At 38.4% G+C, this 26,666-nt stretch overlaps 1 protein-coding gene across 2 annotated transcripts in view; it reads right to left on the minus strand.

The window, feature by feature from the left end:
* LOC309811436 (COP9 signalosome complex subunit 4) overlaps positions 1–23,893 on the minus strand; it is a 45,084-nt gene extending 21,191 nt beyond the window's left edge. The window contains exons 1-6 of one of the 2 annotated variants that reach the window (XM_082634166.1): positions 23,757–23,893; positions 14,864–14,943; positions 12,378–12,529; positions 10,981–11,084; positions 6,242–6,395; positions 5,931–6,081 (exon numbers count right to left, since the gene is read on the minus strand). In XM_082634166.1, coding sequence (XP_082490292.1) covers positions 5,931–6,081; positions 6,242–6,395; positions 10,981–11,084; positions 12,378–12,529; positions 14,864–14,943; positions 23,757–23,830 — 715 coding nt within the window. In that variant the 5' untranslated portion in view covers positions 23,831–23,893. The remainder of the gene's footprint in view (positions 1–5,930; positions 6,082–6,241; positions 6,396–10,980; positions 11,085–12,377; positions 12,530–14,863; positions 14,944–23,756) is intronic. The other variant, XM_082634165.1, reaches the window with a different exon arrangement.
* Between the last annotated feature and the right edge of the window lie 2,773 nt (positions 23,894–26,666).

Here is a 26,666-nt window from a genome sequence, read left to right on the forward strand (position 1 = left end):
GGGGGAAGGGTAAGCTGTGACAAAGTGAGAGAGAGGCATGGACATATATACAGTACCAAACGTAAGGTAGATAGATAGTGGGAAGCAGCCGCATAGCACAGGGTGATCAGCTCGGTGCTTTGTGACCGCCTGGAGGGGTGGGATAGGGAGGGTGGGAGGGAGGGAGACGCAAGAGGGAAGGGCTATGGGAACAGATGTATATGTATGATTGATTCACTTTGTTATAAAGCAGAAACTAATTTTAAAAAAAATCACTAAAATAAATAAATAAATAAATAAAATCTTGGGTTTAAAAAAAGAACTGAACTAATGGAAATAATATTATGAACAAACCTTTTCTTTTTAAATTTATTTTTAGCTCTATATAGTGAAAGAGCCTAATAACAATGATACCCAGCATCAATGAGCATATCTAGTAACCTGATCTCACTATCTTCATTAAAAGGAACTAGAGATCCTCAAAAAATAGCAGATTTCATGTCTGCAACAGGGAAAATACAAACGGGGCCTGAAGCATCTTTTTACGCTATTGATACATTTCAGGCAAGTACTCAAAGACTAATGGGGCTGTGTCAAAAAGACATAATTTGGTCATATTTGGGACAAGTTGAGCATCAAAAAGAATAACAACTATAATTTATTGTGACACACTGAATAAATAAAAAACAGAGTCAAATATACAAGAACGTTCACAGCAGTACTATTACTAATAGCTAATAAGAAGGCAATAGGATAAACAAATTGTGGTATATTCACATAATGGGATACCACATAACAATGAAAATGAAGAAACTGAATGTAACAATGTGGATAAATTTCATAAAGTTGAGCAAAAGAGGCAAGACAAGAGTATATGATTTCATTTATATAAATATAAGAAGCAGGCAAAGCTAATATATATTAACAATTGCTCTTGGGGGATAGGGGTTGGGGCCAGTGGTTAGGAGAAAGCAGGACAGAATATTTCAGGGTGCTGGTAGTATTTTGTTTCTTGTTCTGGACATTGATTACGTGATGGTGTTCATTTGTGACAATTCATCAAATTGTACACTTCTGATATGTACAGTTTTCTGTGTGTATATTATACATGCAGAGAAATAAGCTAAGAAAAAATCCACAGTGATATTTGGGAAAAAAAAAAAAGGAGAAAAAAGGAAAGCTCCTGAAGAATACTATCTAATAAATACAGAAGAAAAGAATTAGTAAATCAACATTTTTCATTTTCATTTTATATTACGCATATAATGAGTGATCCAGGCAAGGATTATTAATAGATTTTAAATTATGGAAAGGAATATGTGAAAGGAATTTGGAGAACAGGATTTCTGTAGTGTCAAAGCAGCACCCCATGAATTATTTACAAAATACAAAGAGGACAATGTACCTTTACAATGGAATTTCTACCTTCATCAAATGAACAAACTCAGCATCACTAACAGTGGGACCAACCTGACAGTGTGTGCTCTCTGACGTGATTCAACAGCAAGTACATAGCATCATTATAAGGTATTCTTGCTAGAAAAAAAATAACCTGAATCTAATCTCACCTCTGGCTAACTTCCATTCTACAGGAAATATAGGGGATTAAGGAATAAAAAAACAATATATATATCAAAAAATCTAGGATGAAGGACATTTTACCTAACAACTTCAAAGCCAGTATTTTTTCTTTTTTTAAGTGAGGCAACTATACAGTGTTGTATGTCAACTATATCACAATAAAGTTGGCAGGAAAAATAAGGAAACTACTCTAGACTAAAAGAGTCTAAAGACTAAAGAGCCATAATCACCAAATGCCACACATGAAGTTGCTCCTTGTTCAAGGGGAAAAAGGCAGGTATAAAAGATATTCTTGAGCTAACTGGGGCAGTGATAATATGGACCAGCTGCTAAATTCTACAGTGGAATCACTGTTAATTTTTTTAGGGATGATGATGGTATTGCAGTTATGCAGAAAAATGTTCCTGTTCTACGGAGATACATGATGATATATAAAGAAGGAGTGTCATGATGGCCTACAACTTACTTTAAAATGACACATCCAAAAATATGTGTGTGTGTGTAAGAGACAGAGTGAGAGAGAAAGCAAATATGACAAAAAGCCAGGAAAATTTAGAAAAAGAGTAATGAAGGGTAAGTAGATCTGCAAGATAATAAAACACTATAAAGCTATAATAATTTGAAGAGCATAGTATAAGTATATTCATAAATAGACAGGCTAATTAACAGAACAGAATACTATGTCCAGAAATCTACTACAGTGTGCTTCAAATCAATAGGGGAAAAAAAGGATGGATTTTTCAATAAAGAATGCCAGGTCAAATAACTAGCCATTTAGAAAAACAAACAAATAAACGTTAATTTCCTATCTCATTTCTTACACTAAAATAAATCCAACTGGATTAGGATTTATAGGTAAATTTAAGTAGGCGAAACTCATCTATACTAGTGATTACTCTTGGGGGGCAGGGGTTAGAGATCGTGACTAGGAGGAAGCATGAAGGTAAAAAATGAAACCCTAAAGCAGCGATTCTCAAAGGCGGTCCCCATGACCTTTTCAAGGGATCAGCGGTTGACACTCAATTTAGAATAACAAAGACATCCTGTGCCTTGTTCACTGAGTTGACATTTGCACGGCTGGTGCAAAAGCAATGGTGGCAAAGACTACTGGCACCAGAGCACAAATCAAGGCAGTGGCGCTGGCAACAAACTATATCATGCCACACACTCAACAGTCAAAAGAGATAGTTTCACTTAAGAAGGTCCCAGCAGCAGTAAAACATTATTTTCATTAAATCTTGACACTTGAGAACATACCTTTTTAATATTTTGTGTGACGAAATGGGAAATGTACTTACAGCACTTTTGCTATAAACCAAAGTATAAGGGTTGTCCCAAGGAATCAGTGCAAGCTGAACTAGTCTCTTTTTCATGGAACACATTCACTTAAAATAACAACTGACAAATTATGGTTTCCAGACTTAGGTATTTGGCAGACATTTTCTTAAAAATGAGCAAAGTGAGCCTGTTACCACCAATCAACAGCATTTGCTGCCCTTGATAAAATTTGAGTTTTAAAGAAAAAAATTAAAATTTCTGAAAACTTGTATCTGCCACTATGAGGCTGACAACCTCCCAATACTTAAAGGTTTTTCTGATGAGATCAGTGGTAATACATTGGATATTGGATATTGGATAATAAAGTACATCAATATTTGGAAGCTCTGCATAAATCAGCAAACCAACATTTTCCAAACAACCAATACATGATGATACAAAATCTTACATGGGTAAAAGATCCATCAACGTTGAAGACAGACCAAGATTTTAACGTTATAGAGTGCAAAATGTTCACTGATATGGCTTCAGGTGCCACATTCCAATTAACCCATAAGAAACTACACTACTTGTCAAGTTATAGTATCAAAGATGAATACCCACGATTATCTGAAAAAGTCACTAAACATGCCTCCTTTTTCCAACTACGTATCTGTGTGAGGCTGGGTTTTCTTCATATACTCCCACCAAAACATATCAAAACAGGCTAAGCACAGAAGTACATTTAAGAATTCAATTTCTCTTTTTTTTTTTTTTGCGGTATGTGGGCCTCTCACTGTTGTGGCCTCTCCCGATGCGGAGCACAGGCTCCGGACGCGCAGGCTCAGCGGCCATGGCTCACGGGCCCAGTCGCTCCGTGGCATGTGGGATCTTCCCGGACTGGGGCACGAACCCGTGTCCCCTGCATCGGCAGGCGGACTCTCAACCACTGCGCCACCAGGGAAGCCCAAGAATTCAATTTCTGTCTATTAAGCTAGACAATGAAAAGACTTGTAAAGTCAAAAGTTAAACAATTCCAATTCTCTAACTTTGTTTGTTTTAGAAAAAACAGCTATTTTATAAAAATGTCGGGAATTCCCTGGCAGTCCAGTGGTTAGAGCTGTGCGCTCCCACTGCCTAGGGCCTGAGTTCGATCCCCGGTCGGAGAACTAAGATCCTACAAGCCGTGTGGTGCAACCAAAAAACAAATAAAATTAAATTAAAATGTCATTTACGTTTATAGCTAATAGATCTATTATTGTTACTTTTAAATGAATTAATAAATATTTTAAAATTTCTCACTTCAATTTCTAATTCAATAATCAACAGATATACCCTACATAAACAAAAGCTCTCTAGGGTTCTCAATTATTCAGAGTCTAATGGGGTCCTGAGACCAGAGAATTTGAAAACTTAAAGTACTGGAAGAAAACATGAAGGAATTTAAAATATGTAATTTCACAATAGAGAAGACCTTTCTAAGCAAGTCAACAAAACCCAGAAGCCATAAAAAACTAAAATATTTAACTATATAAAAATTTAAAGTTTCTGCATCGCAAAAATTTCATAACCAAAGCCAAAAAGGGGACAATAAATTGGGAGAAAAAAATTGTTAATTTCTTATATAAATGAAGAGCTTTTATTAAAAAAAAAGATAAAAACACAAAAAAATGGCTAATGGACATAAACGGATAATTCACTCAAAAAAATGGGTTTTTCAATTATTTTTCTAAACACATGAAAAGATGTCCAAGAGTATTCATGATAAATGAAATGCAAATTAAAACTAGAATGAAATACTATTTTTCTTCTACCAGGTTCGCAAGGATACAAAAATTTGGTAATGTGTGTGTGAGTAATCAGGTTCACAAAGATATTGTTGTTTAGAAGGTCTAACATTAAAGGGCAACTTATAATTTCAAAATTTTAAATGTATGCACCCTTAGATTCAAGAATTACCCTATACATATATTCATATATGTGTATAATCACTACAGCATTGTTTATAATTGACTAATTATGATAAAGCCAAACAATAGAAAATCAAAAAGAATGAGCTTTATGTAATGACATATAAAGACCACTGTGATGAATATCCACATTAAAAAAAGAAAGTTGCAAAAGTGTATTTATCATGCTATCATTTGTGTATAAAAAAGAGGATACACACTTTTATACTGAAGGAAATAAAAGAATCAGTAATAGTTCTTCAGAGTACAAAGCAGTCCATTTTATGTACTGCCTTTTCAGTAACAAAAATAAAATAAATAAGATGACTGCTTCAAAGAGAATGAAATGTGTAGTCTGAACATGTCATTAGGCTCTCAACTAAACAGTTCAAAAATAGACATTCTAGGGCTTCCCTGGTGGCACAGTGGTTGGGAGTCCGCCTGCTGATTCAGGGGACACGGGTTCGTGCCCCGGTCCGGGAGGATCCCACATGCCACGGAGCAGCTGGGCCCGTATGGCCGCTGGGCCTGCGCGTCCGGAGCCTGTGCTCCACAACGGGATAGGCCACAACAGTGAGAGGCCCACACGTCGCAAAAAAAAAAAAAGACATTCTAAAATGATTTAGAAAAGCCATGGCTTAGAATTATCAGCATTTCCTCTCAATGCCCTTTCCTGCTTTATAAGTTGAATGATTTACATGCTACAGTTTAGTAAAAAAGAATACAGAATAGTTTATTATTTATATTTATGGAAGAAAATGATAAGCACCAGGTCTAAAACTGAGGCTTGAAGATAAAAAAACAAACAAACCCCAAAGAAGTACATTATCACAGCACTCATTTCTAGATTTTAATTTTCATTTCCCTTTGTCTAATTCTCACTTAATTTAATATCCATTTTTTCAGTGATATTTTAGGAGAACTAAACTTCAGATTACCTCTTAACTATTCCTAATACCTGTGGGTGATAGGCTGATAAATGCATATTTTAAAATGTCTTAAGTTAGTAATGCGGTGTTTTTAACTGTTTAAATTTATCATAATTTTATTAATAAGATATCCTCTTAAAGAATAGCTCCTTGCTAAATCCTCAAATAGTAATGAACCCGAAATTATTAAGCAAAGATAACTTACTGTTCGTTAAAGTGTAAATGACGTATTTACCTGCTGATGCTAAGATGGTACAGTGCAGAGCATGTTTTAAGGCCTCTAGTCTTTCACTTTCGTGCACTATTGTCTTGTAAGAGAGCTCATTGTACCTTTGTGCAGCTTCAATGAATTTTCTTCTATAATCAAGAACACGTGCATAGCATACCTATAAGAGGGAAAATGTTTCAATTAGGGAGAAAAATTAAAAATAAAAAGCAAAAGAAAATTTCTATTATATAACAGCATTTATCAGATATTCTGGAGCACCTTATTACTGAAGGATTCTCCAATACAAAATTAATTTTCCAAATTAGCTCATCTGTTACCTTATAATGTATCTGTAACTGTTCATTGGTTGATTCATTCTGAAGCAATGATGCCCGATTTATGTAAGCCTCTGCCTGGACTGGATCATCATCCTCCAGATATAGCCTAGCAATCTTCAGGTATGTCTCCAATTTATAATCTACATTGTACTGTCTAGGGTATAACAGAAAGACACAGAATGACTAAATGTTTCATCAAGAAAATTTGGGGAGTGGTAGGAAATACATTAATTTTTCCTTATATATATTCTGTTAATATAAGGGAATCATACTTTTTATTGCAGTATATTATATAGATAAGCTAAAACATATTTCCAGAATAAGATTTATTGAGTTTTTATTATTTTTAGCATTGTTCATGTTTTATTTTAGCTTCTTCTAATCCTCAGATAATCTCACAAATCAAAGATCTTAAAAAAAAAAAAAAAAAGCTCAGTTCAGGGATATATCATATACTACCAGGGGAACTATGAACATGTACAACCATCCTGGAAAACAATTTGGTAGTATGCTCTCCAGCCATCCTTTGAATTCTTTAAAAATGCATATCTTCTTTACCTACTGTATTTTACCTCTAAAAAATAAATCCTTAAAAAAAAATCATGGTTGTACATACATATATATGTACAGAATATTCATTTGTAAAGTTATTCATAAATATCCATAATAAAAAAAATGGAAATCACCCATAATCGTATTTGTGGTTATCAATTAAGTTGTGGTACATAAAGATGGTAGATGCTATACAGTTATTATAATAATTACTTCTGATAATAGTCATAAGTTTTTGCTAAGTGAAAAAATTGGATAAAACAGTACATAAAACTCCATCCAGGGCTTCCCTGGTGGCACAGTGGTTGAGAGTCTGCCTGCCGATGAAGGGGACACGGGTTCGTGCCCCGGTCCGGGAAGATCCCACATGCCACGGAGCGGCTGGGCCCATGAGCCATGGCTGCTGAGCCTGCGCGTCCGGAGCCTGTACTCGCAACAGGAGAAGCCACAACAGTGAGAGGCCAGCGTATTGCAAAAAAAAAAAAAAAAAAGAAAGAAAAAAACCATCCAAATGTATTTCTATACATGTATATCAAGATAGTAATAGCAATTATCTCTGAGAATACAGGTGGTTTTCATTTTTCTTCTTTATCCCAATAGTCACATTTTATGTAAGAAATGCATAACTGAAGACCCAACATAATTCAAAACTCACATAATTCAAGATTAATCCTCACAGAAAAATTAATTCTATTTACCAGCAAAAGTGGAGCCACCATTTGGCAAGAACAGTGTTTACAACTGACTTGGCCCAGCTTTGAAATTAATTCTTCAAAATTTTTATATCAATTCAAAATTTTCCATAAGCCATATATTATTTTTTATTATATTATTTCCATTAACAACTCATATTTATATAAACTGCTACGAACAGCACCATATGTTTTGCATTTTCATATTTTATGCCAAGATATCTATTATGTCCATTACTTTCATCATCAGAATGAATCATTTTTTAAAGAAGCAGCCTCTCAATAATTTACCAAAATCACTTTTTAACTTGTTTAGAAAAACCACTGAATTTTCAGCTCTTGGTATCCTCACCACTGCAAAGAACAATATCCATTTTATATTTACATCAACTACCAATGAAAATAAATCATTTGCTCTGTGCTAGGGAGAAACTGTTCCAGACAGAATAAGACCAAAGCAATTAAGAAAACCTCCAGCCTTTTCAAACTATCCAAGAAAAAACCCAAATTAACAAGAAGCCTTAGAAAACAAAATTCAACATCTGTGTATGAATGAAGGCCTTTTCATATACTGGTTGCTTTTTCAAGGGGCATCACTGTCTAACAATTTCATACATACACAAAAGGCAAGATGCCTGAAGTAGTGTTTGACTTATGATCACAAATATTCATGAAGACAAAAAAAGAATCCCTTATTCACCTGGTAAAAGAGTAGAGAAGTAACTGAAAATATTTTTTGTCATTCAGTTGGTACTTTTATACTTGCCAACTGAAAGAGGAAGGGTGTCTAATAATACAACCAAGAGTTTCACACCTTTCATCCTTCTATACAATATACTTTGGAGGAATGTTTCATAAAGGACTATAAATATTTTTAAAAATACATAGCAAAGGTAAGACTGGCTGGATAAGAGTTACAAACTATCATCTTAATTTTTTCTAATTGTTTTTCCATCTCATTTTCTCTAGTATCTCAAACCTAACAATCCATTGAACCCACTGTGACTCCAAACCACTGATCCTACTACATTGTTATTGTATTTTTCCTCTTAAAGGCCTCACTTCCTCCTTACCTGGCTTAATTCCTATGGTCAATCATTTCCATCACTGAATTGCACATGCGCTCATCTCCCTTGCCCCTCTCATGCTGTCATACTTGTTGGGTGAAATCATAATGCTGGTTAAACCTAATAGTTCACCTACTCCTTTCCTCAAACCATGTAGCCAAACTCTGATGAAGAAAAACACCCAACCAATCTGACTGATCTCATTTTAGTGACTATGACCTTTGAATGAGCCTTACTGCTGTACACCATCCCACTCTCCCAGAGAATTTTTTTTGATATTCTTATATCTCCTCAACCTCACAACTCTCACCCCCATCCACACTTCAGATGATGACTCTGATTCCAACTTCACTAAGAGTATTGAAACAATCAAAGAAAAAAGTACTTGCACAAACTCCATCACCACATTACTAATATCTGCACCCATATACTCTGTGTTCCTGGCTGTTACCACAGATCACTGGGACTATTCTGCCCACCAGGGAACAATCTGCAATGTCTACAGACATTTTTTTTTTTTTTCGGTACGCGGGCCTCTCACTGTTGCGGCCTCTCCTGTTGCGGAGCACAGGCTCCGGACGCGCAGGCTCAGCGGCCATGGCTCACGGGCCCAGCCGCTCTGCGGCATGTGGGATCTTCCCAGACCGGGGAACGAACCCGTGTCCCCTGCATTGGCAGACGGACTCTCAACCACTGCGCCACCAGGGAAGCCCTACAGACATTTTTGATTGTCACAACTAGGCATAGTGGTGTCACTGGCATCTAGTGAGTAGAGGCCGCTGATGCTGCTCAACAGCTGCAATACACAGGACAGCCTCCAGGACAAAGAATTATCCGCTCTAAAATGCCAAGAGTGCCCAGGCTGAGAAACTCTCTCACAAGTGAACTGTCCATGCTCCTATCTGAAGCCTATCTCTCCACTGGATTCCTTCCCCTCTAGTCTACTCCTGCAAGAATCCTTTCCACTACTCCCCTAGGTCAAATTTTTGCTTTCCACTGAATCATAAAAGAAAAAATAATCTCAGCCTAACCTCTGCTGTCATCTTCTACCCTACTTCTCTGCTCCCTTTTATGAAAACTTCCCCAAAGAGCTGCCCATGCTCACCATCTCCAATTCTTCTCTTCCCATTCTCTCTTAAACAGCTCCAATCAGGCTTTCACTCTCACCATTTCAGCAAAACAGCTTTTGCCAAGGTCACCAATGACCTCCACGTTACTACCTTTTACGGTTCACCTTCGACTCCTCATCTTACTTGACCATCAACACCATGTTGATCACTTGCTCCTTCTTGATACATTTTCCTCATCTGGCTTCTGAGATATCACACTCCACATTCTTCTGGTTTTCCTCTTACCTCAATGGACAATCCTCACTTGCTGTATCTTCCTCCTGCCCCTGACCTCTTAATGTCAAAGTGCTCAGTACTCAGTGCTCTTCTCTGCCTATATGCCCTCCCTTGGAGATCTCGTCCAATCTAAAGGCTTTAAATTCCATTTATATATCAATGACTCCCAAATGTACATCTCTAGTCCAGACCTCTCTCCTAAACTCCAGACTAATATATTCAACTCCCTACTAGATATTTCCACTTGGTTATCACCTGTCCAAAACAGAACTCTTGATCTTCCCTCAAAACCTATTCTTTACCACTCAGTAGATGGCAACTTTATTTTTCCAGTTATTCAGACCAAAACTCAGGACTTATCTTGGCTCTTTTTCTTGTACTCCATGTGCAAGTTGTCAAGAAACCCTTAGCTTTACCTTAAAAACACATCCAGGATCCAACATTTCTCACAATCTCCATCTCACCTGCACTAGCTCATAAGCCTCTTAACTAATGTCCCTACTTCTATCATTGCATGCCTACAGTTTATTCTCAACCCAGTGTTAGAATGATCTAACATGATCAGATCATGTCAGTCCTCTGTACAAAAGCCTCCAATGGCTCCCCATTGTTTTACTTAGAAAAAAAGCCAAAGGCCTTACAATGGCTTACAAGACCCCCTGTAATCTGGTACCCAATACTCTCTGATCTCACCCTCTATCACACTCCCCTTTGCTCACTCCACCCACAGTGGTCTCCCTGCTCTTCTTAAAACACTCTAAGCATGTTCCAGTCTTAGAGCCTTTGCGCTAGCCATCCTCTCTAAGAGGATCTACTGATACTCTTCCCTCAAGCAGCTCATAGCTACTCTGTTACCTCCTTCAAGTGTTTGAGAAGGTGATATCAGGACCACCCTACCACTCTAATCACCCTATTTAATAATACATCCTGTCCCCCACTTTGCCCCTTTGCCCCTTCTAAAAATAGTACAAATTTTACTTATTTATTTATTAAATTGTTCATTATCCGTTTCCTGTACCAGAATGTAAAAAAAAAAAGTAAGTGAACAATTATACATGTTTTATATCCACTGTTTACTATACTTTTGTCCTGTTTCCAAAGGAATTCCCACCAACACTTGGGCTGCATTTCTCCAATCTTCTTCTTTTTCATATATGGATGCAAGATGCTGTCTTATGGAAGCAACCTGGAATAGGAGGTATACATGTTAAATTATTTCCACTGATATTAGTAAACTAGTTAAAATAAATAGATGATAATCTATTGTGACAATGTTCTCATTCAACATATTATGCAGGCAAGTAAATGTAAAAGTTTACCTAGACTACCCAAATTTTTAATGAATTTTGCATTTACAGAATATCAAAAGAGTGAACTAACACATTCTACAATGTGGATTATGGCAGTAATTTAGTTTAAATATTAAGTTTTGCTTTTGTGTCACTGCACATATAATGCTGGAGTTCTCCTATGTTCTCAGCCTAATCAACAATTTTACTGATTTTTAAAAATTATCTAGGGACTTCCCTGGTGGCACAGTGGTTAAGAATCTGCCTGCCAATGCAGGGGACACGGGTTTGAGCCCTGGTCCAGGAAGATCCCACATGCCGCAGAGCAACTAAGCCCGTGCGCCACAACTACTGAGCCTGCGATCTAGAGCCCGCACGCCACAACTACTGAAGCCCGCGCGCCCAGAGCCCGTGTTCCGCAACAAAAGAAGCCACCGCAATGAGAAGCCGGTGCACTGCAATGAAGAGTAGGCCCCGCTTGCTGCAACTAGAGAAAGCCCGTGCGCAGCAACGAAGACCCAATGCAGCCAAAAATAAAATAAATAAATACATAAAATTTTTAAAAAATTATCTAAAGCGTAATATTTGGTTCATAAAACCAAATTATAGTATGTGAGCAAATGTCAGCTGGACTTAAAACATCATGATATTTATTTGATCTTACATTGTAAAATGCTGTTTGGCACACTGTTTTGTAAAAATGAAGTTGAATGATTACCTCCTTTAAAAATTTAATAGTATGTCTCAAAATAATTGCTGCTATCTCAAGTTTAAAAATCGCCACTCTAGGGCTTCCCTGGTGGTGCAGTGGTTGAGAGTCCGCCTGCTGATGCAGGGGACACGGGTTCGTGCCCCGGTCCAGGAAGATCCCACATGCCACGGAGTGGCTGGGCCTGTGAGCCATGGCTGCTGAGCCTGCGCGTCTGGAGCCTGTGCTCCGCAACGGGAGAGGCCACAACAGTGAGAGGCCCGCGTACCGCAAAAAAAAAAAAAAATTGCCACTCTAATAGCCAATATTTTATAATAACTATAAATGGAATATAACCTTTAAAAATCGTGGATCACTATGTTGTACACCTGCAACTTATAATAATATTGTACATCAATTATATCTCAATTTAAAAAAAAAAGAAACACATAATAAACAGAGTCCTAAAAACAAAACAAAAACCACTGCTCTAGGTTTTTACCTGCTCCTCAAATGAAATGACTCTAGGCTGGATCTTTTCCAAGGTGAAATGATAGATTTCTTTGGCTGTGCTATCAGGTAGGTTAGGGAGATGTGTGCAGAAATCAGTCAGCAACTGGCGAGAGATCACGAGGCTGACATTCTCATTTACCACTTGTTAAAAAAAGTAAGGGATAAGAAAACATGAGTAATTTATGTTTTTATTAAGCAATCAATTTTCACCTAAAATTAACACTAAAAATAATATATACCAGTGTACTCTTCAAAGCATTATTTAGGGATCTCCACACCCCTGTGACCTTATATTATAGAACCAGTTTTCCTTATGCTGAATTATCTGATTACATAACAACTACATCAAAACAGTAAAAATACCACAACTTTTCTAAGAAACAGAAATGGCTGGGAAAAAGTTTTAACAGTTGAGAATTTTACGTCATTCTTTTCTCTTCTTTATTTTTCTACAAAGTGAAGGCACAGAAGCACTTAATATTTTTATTTATGTTCTTATATTCCACCTAGCTACAAAAAAAGAGTTAAAGAAGAAACAGTGAAATAATTTTCATGAAGTTTAAATAAAGCAAGTAGTGACAGTTACTGCCACTGTACTTTCCTGATAAAAACAACAAATAAGAACTTAGGTCAGCACTAGATGCATAGACATATTTTATGACACTGTTTATAAACATTTATGAGGTATTATTATATATGATTAAGGATGAAAACTGTGGAGCCACACTGCTTCCAAATCCTCCTGATTACATGCCCTCAGGCAAGAGACTTAACTTCTCTGTGCTTCCCTTTCCTCTTCTGTAAAATGTGGATAAGGTTGCTGTGAAGCTTAAATGCAATATACATAAAGTGCTTTAAACAATACCTGGCACATAGCACTCAGCAAATGTTAGTTATTATTGTAACTATTATTACATTTTTAAAAGATGCATCATGCTTGTGAACCACTCCTTAGATAAATTAAGTTTAAATCAGTAGTTACTGGGGAAATAAATGACAGTTCAAAACTATTCAGTTGATGCAAATGATTTTAACAGTAGACTGCTTTTTTTTTTTTTTTTTTTTTTGCGGTACGCGGGCCTGTCATTGTTGTGGCCTCTCCTGTTGCGGAGCACAGCCTCCGGACCCGCAGGCTCAGCGGCCATGGCTCACGGGCCCAGCCGCTCCGCAGCATGTGGGATCTTCCTGGACCAGGGCACGAACCCATGTCCCCTGCATCGGCAGGCTGACTCTCAACCACTGAGCCACCAGGGAAACCCGACTGCTCTTTTTTTGGTGGTTCATTGGATTGAAAGTTTATATAAAGATCAAAGTTTATAAAAAGCACTACTCTTTTGCTACTAAGTTCAACGGTCTTAAAAAAATAAGCCACTCAGAGAGTTTTTCTGAAACCATTGGCAGTTTGTCTCACATTGCAGGCCCCAATTTTTTGAGGCAGTAACTGACAGGCCTTGTAACTAATCAGTTTATAGTATATTAATTGGAATTGGATGATATTGGATGTGACTGAGAACAGTTTCATTACAAGTGCCATTAGGTACCTATAACCGTTAGAAATTACTATACAAACTAGCACTTCTCAGGGAAATATAAATAAATAAGAACTATAAGTAAGAAAACCTAGTTCCTAGTCTGGGCTGTGCCACTGACTAACTGAATGTCCTTTGGGGAAAAAGTCACTTAATCCTGAGACTCATTTTATAATATATTATATAGGGCTATCTATACCTGCATTGTTAGTCACAAGGTTATGAAAAGGAGCCTGTGTGATGGATAATGTGTATGAAAGCACACTGTAAACTGTAAAGCACTATCAAGTATCATTAATATTGTGAACTCAGGATAAATTCCAGCCTGAATTTTGAGTAATTTTCCAGATAACTGGATATGTTTGAAGTCAGGGAGAGGGGAAGAGTGTCTTAAAGAATGGAAATTTCTAGTTCCCATTCAAAAGCAATGTTCTTAACATTAACAACAGCTAACACTTATCTAGTACTTATCATGTGCCACGTACTATTCTAAGCACTCCATTATGGATATTAACTCACTTAATCTCCCAACAATTCTACAGAGTAGGTATCATATTCCCATTTTACAGACAAGGAAAAGGAGGCACAAGGAGGTTATATAACCTACCCAAGATCACATAACTAATAAAATCACAGACCAGGATTTGAATCCAGACTATTCTTTTTTATCATTTGCTATATTGTCTCTCCATCAGTTGCTTTATCAATAACTATACAAAACCTTAATTGTAAATGTAACAATGGCTTCACATTGAAAAACAACTGAAAAACAATCAAATATCAAGTTGTAAGTAGTTTAAATTCTAAAACCAATCAAGCTCAATGCATATTTAATTTAATCTCAATGTAAATTATATTGACAATTTGTTATAAAACAAGGCTTGAGCAAGCTTTTAAGTCCTAACTCAGTAATACAAGGCAAACACGGAATTTTCATTCCACTTACTTGCTTCCACAAAAGCTTTCAAAGCTTCTAGTTGTTCTGCCCCAGATAACTGAATGGCTTTTTCCAGGATCTGACGATACCTAAAACAATACCAAAAAGAAAAAGTGTTTAGAAGGCACTATATAGTCTAATGCTAACTTTGATGTTTGTTCATTTCTATTTACCCTGGTTTCTTTCATAGTGCTCTAGTTTGTGGTTTTCTTTATAGTACACTACAGATTTTTTTTTTTTAAGTTTCCAGTCCATCACAAGAAACACTAAATCTGTAATTCAAAGTGCTACTTCTTCTAGTTTTCTTTACAGTACATCACCATTTTTAAAGTTTTCATGTCTATCACAAAAAGAGTAAATCTAAGTTAATGGATCTAAGGTGCCACTTTTTCTTTCAAGTTTTAGGTTTTTTGTCTGTTTGTTTGTTTGTTTTGCGGTACACGGGTCTCCCACTGTCGTGGCCTCTCCCGCTGCAAAGCACAGGCTCCAGATGCGCAGGCCCAGCGGCCATGGCTCATGAGCCCATCCGCTGCACGGCATGTGGGATCCTCCCGGACCAGGGCACAAACCCGCGACCCCTGCATCAGCAGGCGGACTCCCAACCACTGCACCACCAGGGAAGCCCCAAGTTTTAGTTTTGAATTTAAAACGTAAATTTCCTTTCAAGTGCCTCAAAAGATAAGCTATATTTCCTTCACTAAAGTACACACAAGAACATTACTTGAGGTGGCCCAGAACCTTTTCCTTATGGACCTAATGAATCTAGGGTTACCAACAATAGGATAATGTTGACTATGCAATGAAGCCAAATATTAGAGATTAAATGTCTTAGTGTGTACAAAATACATTCCACCAAGCCAAATGTCCTGACAGAACATCCTTCAGTGCCTATTAGTTCTTTATTTGCATTCAGTTCCAATAACTATTCTGCCTAATATTCATGGTCACACAAAATTCAAATCAGCATTCTACAAATGATGGGGAAATGTTGAAAACAAGAACACTAACAATTATTAGGCAATGGTAAGTTCCTTCCTAAACTGTAAACTCCATGAGGACAGAGATTTTTGTTTTGTTTACTGCTATATATACAATGCCTAGAAGAGTACTTGGAACATCATAAGGACTCAAAGATACAGCAGTATTAGTAACATTTTATTTCTTAAATTGAGTGGTTGGTACATTGGTATTATACTATTCTTTATCCCTTTTGTTTGTCTCAATCAAAATATTTATTAAAAGCATTAGTTAATGCATTTTACAAACCTAATTGCAATTATTCAGAACATTATCCAGAATATAGTCAAGAAATAAAAATATACAAATAGGGCCCAAACTCATTCAAACTTATGACTTGTATTTGTAGGGCACACCCTCAAGCTACAATTCAGCACTTACTGATTCTCAACTCATACAATATTCTCACAGCCTTGGTTATACGATTTCTCAAAACAGCAGTGAATCAAACTGGCTTTGTAAGAAAGCAAGTATACTGACAGAAAAGATAGCTAACTCCAAAAGAAGAGACAAACAATTCCAAGAAAGCAAGGAAATATTATCAAGCTTTAAAATAAAAAATTGTCATTTAAAAAATTGTTACATTTGAGGGATGAAATACAGTTATCTAAAAATTTATTTACATTGAATATCTCATTCTCAGGAGTTTCCCGGTGGCCTAGTGGTTAGGATTCGCCGCTTTCACTGCCGTGGCCGGGGTTCAATCCCTGGTCGGGGAACTGAGATCCCACAAACTGTGCAGCACGGCCAAAAAAAAAAACCAAAAAAAAACAAAACTCATTCTCTCTCTCTACAGATATACATATATACACACACATGTACACATATATTTTCCATATCTATATTTATACATTTACTTTATTGCCCTGGGCATGGTTCTAGTTAATGCATTCAATGGTTTATTATTTCTTTTTTAGATTGGCTTGTTTTTCACAATCAATTAAATGAAGACTATGGCTAAACCCTCTTATTCTTAAATCCCAGTTATTTTATACTAATAATATTGTATTCAAAGATGACAATGTCTCACTTATAAAAATTTGCTAATAATTTGTTTTAATATATAGTTTCATAACTTATCAATCAACTAAGCTGTATTGAGAACACCAAAAAAAAAAAATCTAAATCAATGGAAAAGATGGAAAAGTGACTGATGTGGAGAACATGACAAGTACCAAATATTTTTTCATTAAAAAATATTACAGAGGAAAAGAAACTTAATTAAGGCACCTTGCATCTGTCCTATCCATTCATCATCATCAACAAATGTTTATCAAGCATCTATTATGTATGTGAACTAAAGTTCAGTATGTCAATTTCTGATTTCTTGGCAATTGAAAGGAATATGGAGGTAAATAAAACATATACACATGAAACTGTACCACAGTCACTATCTATGCTCAAAATGAGTATAACAGGTATGTATTCACAGATCTTTCATTTACAGTAATGGTGAAATAGATATTGGACCAATCCTGCCTCCAAAACAACATAAAAAGTTGAAAGAAATGAAAAAAAAAATTTTAATAGCATAAAATCCTAACAAGAAAGAGTAAAGAGAAGAGACTAAGAGCGCAAAGACGTGAACCATAGCTTCTGCCTGAAAGCATATGCTGACTGTGGAAAGATAGCTGAGAGGCAGAAAGGCACTTCTGCTGGGGAGAAGTGGGCTCGGCTCTGGGGTGTTCTGCCATCTGCTGGAAACGCTGAAAGGCAAGTTGCAATTTCTGGCTGACTGATAAAACTAGAACAGGGATCTAAGGTTTTTTACCTTCCAAAGGAGGAAACACCAGCACTTTGGAAGTACGGTTACAAATTCTATTCCAAGGATCATCTAGTAAGAAGACCAATAAATTTGGAAGCCTTGGTCCTAGGCTCCTAACCCTGTCAGGTGTCCAGCAGAAGGAAATGAAAATCCTCCCTGAAAGGTAACATCATAGACCTCCAGTTGTTTCTAAAAATACATTTAAAAATAATTTGCCCAACAACGAACGTTACAATGCATACGACAATATTAGCTGGAATCAACAAAAACAACAGACAGTAGCAACAAACAGGGACTCCAGATACTGGAGTTACCAGGAAGACTGAAATACACTTATGTTTATCAAGTTTATAGAGACAAAGACAAGCTTTTAAAAAGTTTCAGCAAGAAACTAGGAACTATAAAAAGTGTCATTTGAAAAAAGAATCACCAAAAGCTATAGAACTAAAAAATAATACTACCAAAACTTGAAATTCGGTGTAGTTCTTAACAGCAGACTAGACACATTTGACGAACTGACAAACTAGTAAGTAGGAGAACTTATCCAGAATAAAGCCTTGAAATGGAAAGTACAGAGTAAGGGGCACAGAGGTCACAGTAACAAGGCCTAACAAGGGTTTCACCCGGGGTCTAGAGGAGAAAATAGAATGGGACAGAGGCAACATTGAGAGAGAGAGAGACAGAGAGAGAGAGAGAGAGAGGGGGGGGGGAGGGAGAGAGGGGGAGGGGGAGAGGGGGAGAGGGAGAGAGGGAGAGAGGGAGAGAGGGGGAGAGAGGGGGAGAGAGAGAGAGAGAGAGAGAGAGAGAGAGAGAGAGAGAGAGAGAGAGAAGAGAAGAGAGAGAGAGAGAGACAGCGCGAGCGCTTCCCTGGTGGCGCAGTGGTTGAGAGTCCGCCTGCCGATGCAGGGGACGCGGGTTCGTGCCCCGGTCCGGGAGGATCCCACATGCCATGGAGCGGCTAGGCCCGTGAGCCATGGACGCTGAGCCTGCGAGTCCGGAGCCTGTGCTCCGCGACGCGAGAGGCCACAGCAGTGAGAAGCCCACGTACCGCAAAAAATAATAATAATAATAAAGATAGAGAGAGCTGAAAAACCTCTCAAGACAATGAATGATCCAATCCATTGATTCAAGAAACACAATGAAGCTTAACCAGGATAATGCGGTAGAGCAGTGGTCCCCAACCTTTTCGGCACCAGGGATGGGTTTCGTGGAAGACAATTTTTCCATGGAAGGGGTGTGCTGGGGAGTGGCGGTGGTTTAGGCGGTAACGCGAGCAACGGGGCGCGATGGGGGGCGGCAGATGAAGCTTCGCCCGCAGCTCACCTCCTGCTCTCCTCTGCGGTCCGGTTCCTAACAGGCCTGGACCATTAGCGGTCCACCGCCCGGGGGCTGGGGACCCCTGCGGTAGAGCATTTACAAAAATTGCCCACATTTCTTTTACTCTCTGTATCTATGCCCCTTTGCAATGTGACTTCATAACTCTTCACGTCAAGAGGTAGAGTTCATCTCCCTACCCTTTCATCTGGGCTTGTTTTGACCAACAGAAGGCAACAGAAATAGAAGTAAAGTGCCCGTTCCAAGCCTGGACTTTAAAAGAACTTGTCTTTATCCGCTGGAACGCGGCTTTGCCACATGAATGAGTCCAGGCCGACCTATTGGATGATGAGATATGTAGCCCAGTCACCTGCCACCACCCCAGCCAACAGAGAAGCAGAGCTGCCTACCTGACCTGACTGCCTACATGTAGCTGACTACAGGTGCACCTGGAGCCCCTGTGGAACCAAGACCACGTGGAATAGGGAAGAATCAACCAGCTGCGCCCAGCCCAAAGTACCAAACAACAGAAGTATGAGCTAAATAAATGATTGTTGTTTTAAGCCGTGGAGGTCTGGGGTGGTTTATTTCACAGCAAAAGCTAATTGACATAGATAAGTAAAATCAAATCCATAGACACATCATAATGAAGTTGCAGAATATTAAAGACAAAATCTTACAGCTAAGTGCTAATATAATTTTTTAGAAGACAGAAATAATTTCCTAATGAGGTTGATCTTTTTTTTAACATTTTTATTGGAGTATAATTGCTTTACAATGTTGTGTTAGTTTCTGCTGTATAACAAAGTGCATCAGCTATACGCATACATATATCCCCATATCCCTCCCTCTTGCATCTCACTTCCCACTCCCTATCCCACGCCTCTAGGTGGTCACAAAGCACCGAGCTGATCTCCCTGTGCTATGCAGCTGCTTCCCACTAGCTATCTATTTTACATTTGGTAGTGCATATATGTCAATGTTACTCTCTCACTTCATCCCAGCTTACCCTTCCACCTCCCCGTGTCCTCAAGTCCATTCTCTACGCCTGTGTCTTTATTTCTGTCCTGTCACTAGGTTCATGAGAACCTTTTTTTTTTTTTTTAGATTCCATATATATGCATTAGCATATGGTATTTGTTTTTCTCTTTCTGACTTGCTTCATTCTGTATGACAGACTCCAGGTTCATCCACCAATGAGGTTGATCTTTAAGCAGTCTAAATATTTGGACTTAGTTAGTGTTAAATGGGAAAGAGTAGGAGAAGACAGAAATTCTAGGCAAAAAAAATTTGTCTGAAATGCAGTCCAGTTTGCTGAAAGTAATATAAAACCAAAAGGTCGGTGTTTCGAGTTAAGGGCTCTGAGCCAAGCAGACAGACTGTATTCTGGCTTTGTCACTAGCTATGTGACCCCAGAGCAAAGGGTTCCACCTCTGTTTTCTCACACGTAATGTAAATACTATCACCTACTGTTTAAGAGTTAAAAATGTAAGTAAAGTTGTGCTTGGCATATGGTAAACACTAGATTTTAGGGAACTCCACTCTTCAGATGGGAACCACTGAAACTTTTGTGTGGGAATAACAGAGAACCAGAGAATCTGCGTTAGAAGGGGTCTTTGAGGTCTGACCTCTGTTTTGTGTGTGTGTGTGTGTGTGTGTGTGTGTGTGTGTGTGTGTCCTCTATTTTTTGACAATTCTATTCCACCGTATTACTAGAAAGCTGTGATCCAAAGTCTACCTCTATGAGGTAGAAAAGTCTATTTTCTTTTCTGCAAAACAGCTTTTTTAATAGTCAAGAGCAGCTAAAAGGTCTCCCTTTTCTTTCTCCAGATTGACAGCTTTTTGTAAAACGAAGCATTTCGATTTCAAAGGCCTGATATTTTCCTCTGAATACCCTCCATACCACAGAACTGGGAAGGAAAAAAAAATAAAAGGTCATATTTATATAGGATTGACTCAACAAAGACCTATAATCCATGACCTCAAACCTGCCCTCAAAGATATAACATTCTAGTTGGAAAAGCAAGAAGTAAAAAGACAAAACAATTAAGTGCTATCATAGAGGTAAGCATAGGATGCCACTGGGCATGGGAAGAGAAACTAACCAGGTCCTCCATGTGTTGATGGTTGTTCAGAGAAGGTTTTTTGGAAGAAATAACATCTGAACTGAATTTTGAAGAATCACACAGGTTTTAGCCAAGTGAATAAGATAAGCTCTCACAACAAATGCTCCCTCTCTCAAGGCTTTTTGCTTCTTCTAAAACTTTATATGAGATAACGAACACAATGCATAATGTGTACAAAAGCAGTCTATATAATTTGCAAAAATGCTTCTCATGTGACAATTTCTTACATCAATTTCAGACTGTTGTGTTATTTCATAGTTATGGGAAAGCATTTCTAATTGAAGTTTTGACAAGAAAATCAGTGTAGTCTGGTGGGTTAAAAATGAGCTTTTTAGAGTAGACAAATATATACTGGTTTCAAATATATGCTCTGCACCTTTCCAGCTATTCATTGAGTCAACCAATATTTATTAAATAACTACTGTTATAGATATTCTGCAAATTGCTGGTAACACACAGTATCAGTATTTTAAAAAGGAATTTACTCCATTACTTCTTCATATGGAATCCTTTGTTACTCAGCTCCTAACATAAAGCTTAAAACCACTGATATATTTCAAGAGTATTTCTCTCATAAAGCATGTAGCTGGCAGAACTGTTTTCTTATGAAAATAAATATGACACGTTCTTGCCCAGATAGGACCAGATATGTACCCACAGGCAAGGCCAAGACTTTCCTTAGGAAGCACTGGCTATCAGTTATCAAGCACATTATTTTATTTAATCTTCATAATAATCCTGTGTACTAGATTGTTACAGTAATGGCATCCAGTGTAACTTGGCCACTCTTCCCATAAAGAGGTAGACTCCATTTCCCCTCCCCTTGAATCTGGCCTGGTCATGTGACTTACTTTGACCAGTATTTGAGAACTGATGTTGTGAGACTTCCAAGGGTAGCTTTAAGAGACCTTGCAGCTTCCACTCTCACCCTCTTGGAACACTCCCAAGGCCCTGTAAGGAATCCTCAGCTAAACTACTGAATGAGAGGCAGTGTGGAGAGACACCCAGCCAACAGCTAGATGTGTATGTGAGTCCATTTTAGCCCCACCAACCCCAGCTGAGCTGCCAGTTGACTGCACTTGTATGAGTGGGCCCAGACAAGATCAGCAAAATAGCTCAGTAGACCCAAAGCATCTTGAGATGTTTTGTTTTACACCACTAAGTTTCTGATTTGTTTACAAGCAGTAAATAACTAAAGCACCCAATAAGGTGGACACTATTGTTTATCTGCAATTCAGAGCAGAGGAAGTAAATGTTTAGCTTAAGTTTCAGAATCCTGCAAATACATGAAAACTTTATCTCTTCTGATAACTAATGCACTTATTTTTTTCAACAAAACAAAAAGGAGAGCAGCCATGGAAAAAAAAAAGCTAGTTTTACTTTCATCCAAATCTATTAAAATTACATGCAAAATGGATTGAGTAATGAGACATATTCAACTTATTTCCAACCCAGGGATTATTACGTCGATACATATTTACTAACTGCTTAATAATAATAATAGTAACAACGACAATCCTATGGCTATTTCTAAGTGTCAGGTACTGTTCTAAGTGATGTAAGTGTGATATAAGTGCATATACACACACATGCTCATTTTGTCCTCAGACAGGATATATATAATGATCCCATTTTCCTGAGAGGGAAATTGCCCCACAAAGTAGTTAAGCCCAAGATACACAGCTAAATTTCCCACTGATAAAGTAGATTACATTTACCACCAGACAAAAAGCATTACAGCCTACATAAAACAAAGTCAAGGTTTCAGCGGCCAGGTTAGAGCAGTCGTATCCTATTGAGTGGATCAAAGTGATCTCAGCCGTCGGGATGTAAATTGGATCAACTTGAGAAGCACACTTTAAACAGAATGCATGTTCATTACAAAAAAAACCAGTGCTGTGAAATGTACAAAGAGAAAACTGACATCTGTCTGTCTGTCTGTAACAAAGACGGCTTGCAGGGCAGGCACATATCACAAATTTTAAGTTGGAGTGCACCTAAGCCTTCCACATAAATTCCGACCAAATTCCTAAACAATCCAGATCCCTGCAAACATCACTACTCTAGACATCCCGACCCATGTTATGGTGACATGCCGCCTACGTGCCCTTCTTCAGAGTTGGTGGCGGAGAGAGAGTACCCAAAACACAACCTACAGAAGATGGTTCAAGTGACTCTGAACGACATGATAGCGGCCATACCGCCTCAGCCCCCCTCAGCCTCAAGAAGCCATCTCCCCGGAAAACTCTACACCAAGGTCCCAGAATATAAATTTCCTTTCAATCAAAAAGAAAAAAAGGGGGAGCAGGGGCAAAGAGAGGCCAGGATTCAGTGTGAGAGGCCGGCCGGCGATGGGAAGGGGCACCAGGGAAGGCTTAGAAGGCCATGGAAGCAGTCGTCCCACAGACCGCGCTTCTAGAATCTTAAGATACCGGAAAGGATGCCATCAGGGACTGCAAACGTTGACAGTCACCCCAGATCTACGGTCCTGAGGGCTCCTTACACAAGGTCCCTTCCAGTTTTCTGCTGCTCCCAACATTTGCCTACACAACCGACCTCAGGCCCGCCCCCTTGGTCATCAGGCCCGCTCCTAGCCTCACATCCGAAAGCCGCCATCAATCCAAGGAGAACAAGTCTCTGGCTTTACTCTCCACCTCCCAGGCCCCTGGGAAATACTCACTTGCCCGCCAGATCTTTATGAGAGCCGCTCGAATTCATGAGCTGGGCCAAATCCTGTCGCACGGCTGCCGCCATCTTTCTCCAGCTCAGCGAAGGCTGCGGGGCTTCTCACGGCCAATAGAAAACGAGTGTAGTCCTCCAGAGTGCGGCTAGAGGGAACCTGAGATGCCACAGAGTAGCGCCTGTGTGGGCCAGACCGCCGAGAGTGGAAGCCTACGTTAGGCCCGCCCCCAGGGTTGAGTGACGCGAAGCTCCACCCCTCAAGTCCGAAGCCGGCCCGGGCTTCTCTCACAGGCTCAGGCTCGCACGCTCCCACTTCGGATTGGCGGATGAACTCCAAGAGGCTGTGTCGCTTGTGCAACCCCAATAAGTGCCCGATACGCAAAACTACCGGATTTTCATCAAGTTCCGTGTCTCAGGTCTGTCGTTTACCGTTCCTTGTTCTTTAAGGCATCCCTTAACTACCTGTGGTAAAGAACGAGTTGTTTTTGGTTACAATTCACCACATACCGGTACTTTTTGTAAAGTACAATAAAAAAGGTCCCCATTCCCCTTCCCACTCTGCGCCCTTTATATAGGTTGATCATACCTCCCAGTTTGTCCAGGACAGTGCCATTTTCCATCTGTTGTCCTGGAGTAATTATTAATAACATGTCCTTTCACTCTACCAACTGTTCCATTTGGATGACAAATTATATGATCACATTACCTTGATATGTAATTATATTCATTACTTATGTATCCTTATAGAATTTTTCTGCAATTTTTTTCTGTCCTTTCTAGCTTTCGCAAAAGATAGCACATTCTGCTCTTGATTTTTTTCTCTTCTTGAAGATTTTACCATGTAAGGCCAGAGAGCTTCCTCATTTTTTTTTAATTTATGTTTTTATTTTTTGCTTTATAACAAATTTAATCAGTTATACATATACATATGTTCCCATATCCCCTCCCTTTTGCGTCTCCCTCCCAACCTCCCTATCCCACCCCTCCAGGCGGTCACAAAGCACCGAGCTGATCTCCCTGTGCTATGAGGCTGCTTCCCACTAGCTATCTACCTTACGTTTGGTAGCGTATATATGTCCATGCCACTCTTTCACTTTGTCACAGCTTACCCTCCCCCCTCCCCAGATCCTCAAGTCCATTCTCTAGTAGGTCTGTGTCTTTATTCCTGTCTTACCCCTATGTTCTTCATGACATTTTTTTTTCTTAAATTCCATATATATGTGTCAGCATACAGTATTTGTCTTTCTCTTTCTGACTTACTTCACTCTGTATGACAGACTCTAGGTCCATCCACCTCACTACAAATAACTCAGTTTCATTTCTTTTTATGGCTGAGTAATATTCCATTGTATATATATATTTTTCTCTTCTTGAAGATTTTACCATGTAAGGCCAGAGAGCTTCCTCATTTTTTAGAGCTGGAGAGTATTACATATAATGAAGGGATGCCATGGTTCATTTAATCCGTATAGCTAGACTCTTAAGTTGTTTTTAATCAATCAACCCATGCTGCAATGAATAACCTTGTATGTACATCATTTTATATGTGTACAGGTAGAATACATTCAAGAAAAGAGTCAAAGGGTAGATGTACTTACAATTTTGAAAGATATTACCAGATTTCACTTTATAGGAATGGGACCATTACAAGCAGCAATACATAGGAGTGCACATTTCTATAGCCTTGCCTACAAAGGATGTTAAACTTTTGAATTTTTGCCACTTAATATGTGAAAAGAAGCATGTTCCCTCTTTTGGGAAGGGGAAAGAAAAGAAGACCAGAACAAGGAAATCCTTTGAGAAAGTAATGTGGTGATTACCCACATCAATTCAGATCTCACTCCATTGTTAAGAACTTAGTCAAATCACCATGCCTGGCAACAATGAGACTGGAAACTTAGTTTCCTTTTTCCCGGGAAAAAAGAAAGGATGGTTTTGGAGGGACAGTCGGCAGTCTTTACTGCCATCTCTCCCTCTGACCATAATATCTGTGTGTATCCTTCTTGTAATAGAACACTCATCTTAAAGAAGAGTGTTCAATTTCCCAATTCAGTTTCTCTAGCAGCTTAAAATCCAGGATGTCTGATGATGCACAACCCTCTCCATCAGGTTGGGATGAAACTTTTCATGGCACCAACACATATACACTATAAAAGAAATTATCTGCCTCATGCACAAACATGTAATACAAAACAATAGTGGAGCAAGAACAGGAGGAACAGGATAACCACAGTTACAACCCAGAAAAAGTAAGAGTGGGAAACACAGCAATTACTTGTCCACAGCAATGGTAGAATCCTGGGCAGGAATTATAAACACCCACTACCCTGGTTAGACCCTAGTAGTGCATTTCGAGAGGATCATTACATTGTTCACTGTATTCTGTGAGCCTGAGCTTTGCCCTCTGAATACAAGTTAACTGGATGTTGGAGAGTAGTCCCTCTTTAGGGAAATGTTTTAGAGCTTGAACAATTGAGGGCATTTGTAGGCCAGGTTTATCAGTGTTGGGGTTTTTTTTTAACATAATTTCACTGAATAGTCAGTAAACTCTGTTCGCCTACAGACAGTTTCAGGGGCCAATAACCACACTCAAAGTTTTTCTAGAAGTAGTCGTTAAATATGCCCTATTTCCTGACTTCCACATGCAGCCCATTCTTAACATATTAATCATGTCATCCTTGAAATCACCTGAAACAATAAGCTTAGGTGAAAAGAGGACTCTATTAGTTTGATTTTTGCTTCAGCTTATCTTTCTTTTCTGATTTTTTTTATTTATTTGCATTTGCCAAAAAGTCATAATGGGCTGTGAGAAATCTCTAAGCCAAGTCTTCTCTTCTGTTATTTAAATTTATTTATTTATTTATTTATTTATTTATTTATTTATTTATTTATTTATTTATTTATTTTT

This window comes from Mesoplodon mirus (assembly GCF_964341445.2).
Source record: "Mesoplodon mirus genome assembly, chromosome: 2".
In the NCBI taxonomy this organism is placed as follows: Eukaryota; Metazoa; Chordata; class Mammalia; order Artiodactyla; family Ziphiidae; genus Mesoplodon; species Mesoplodon mirus.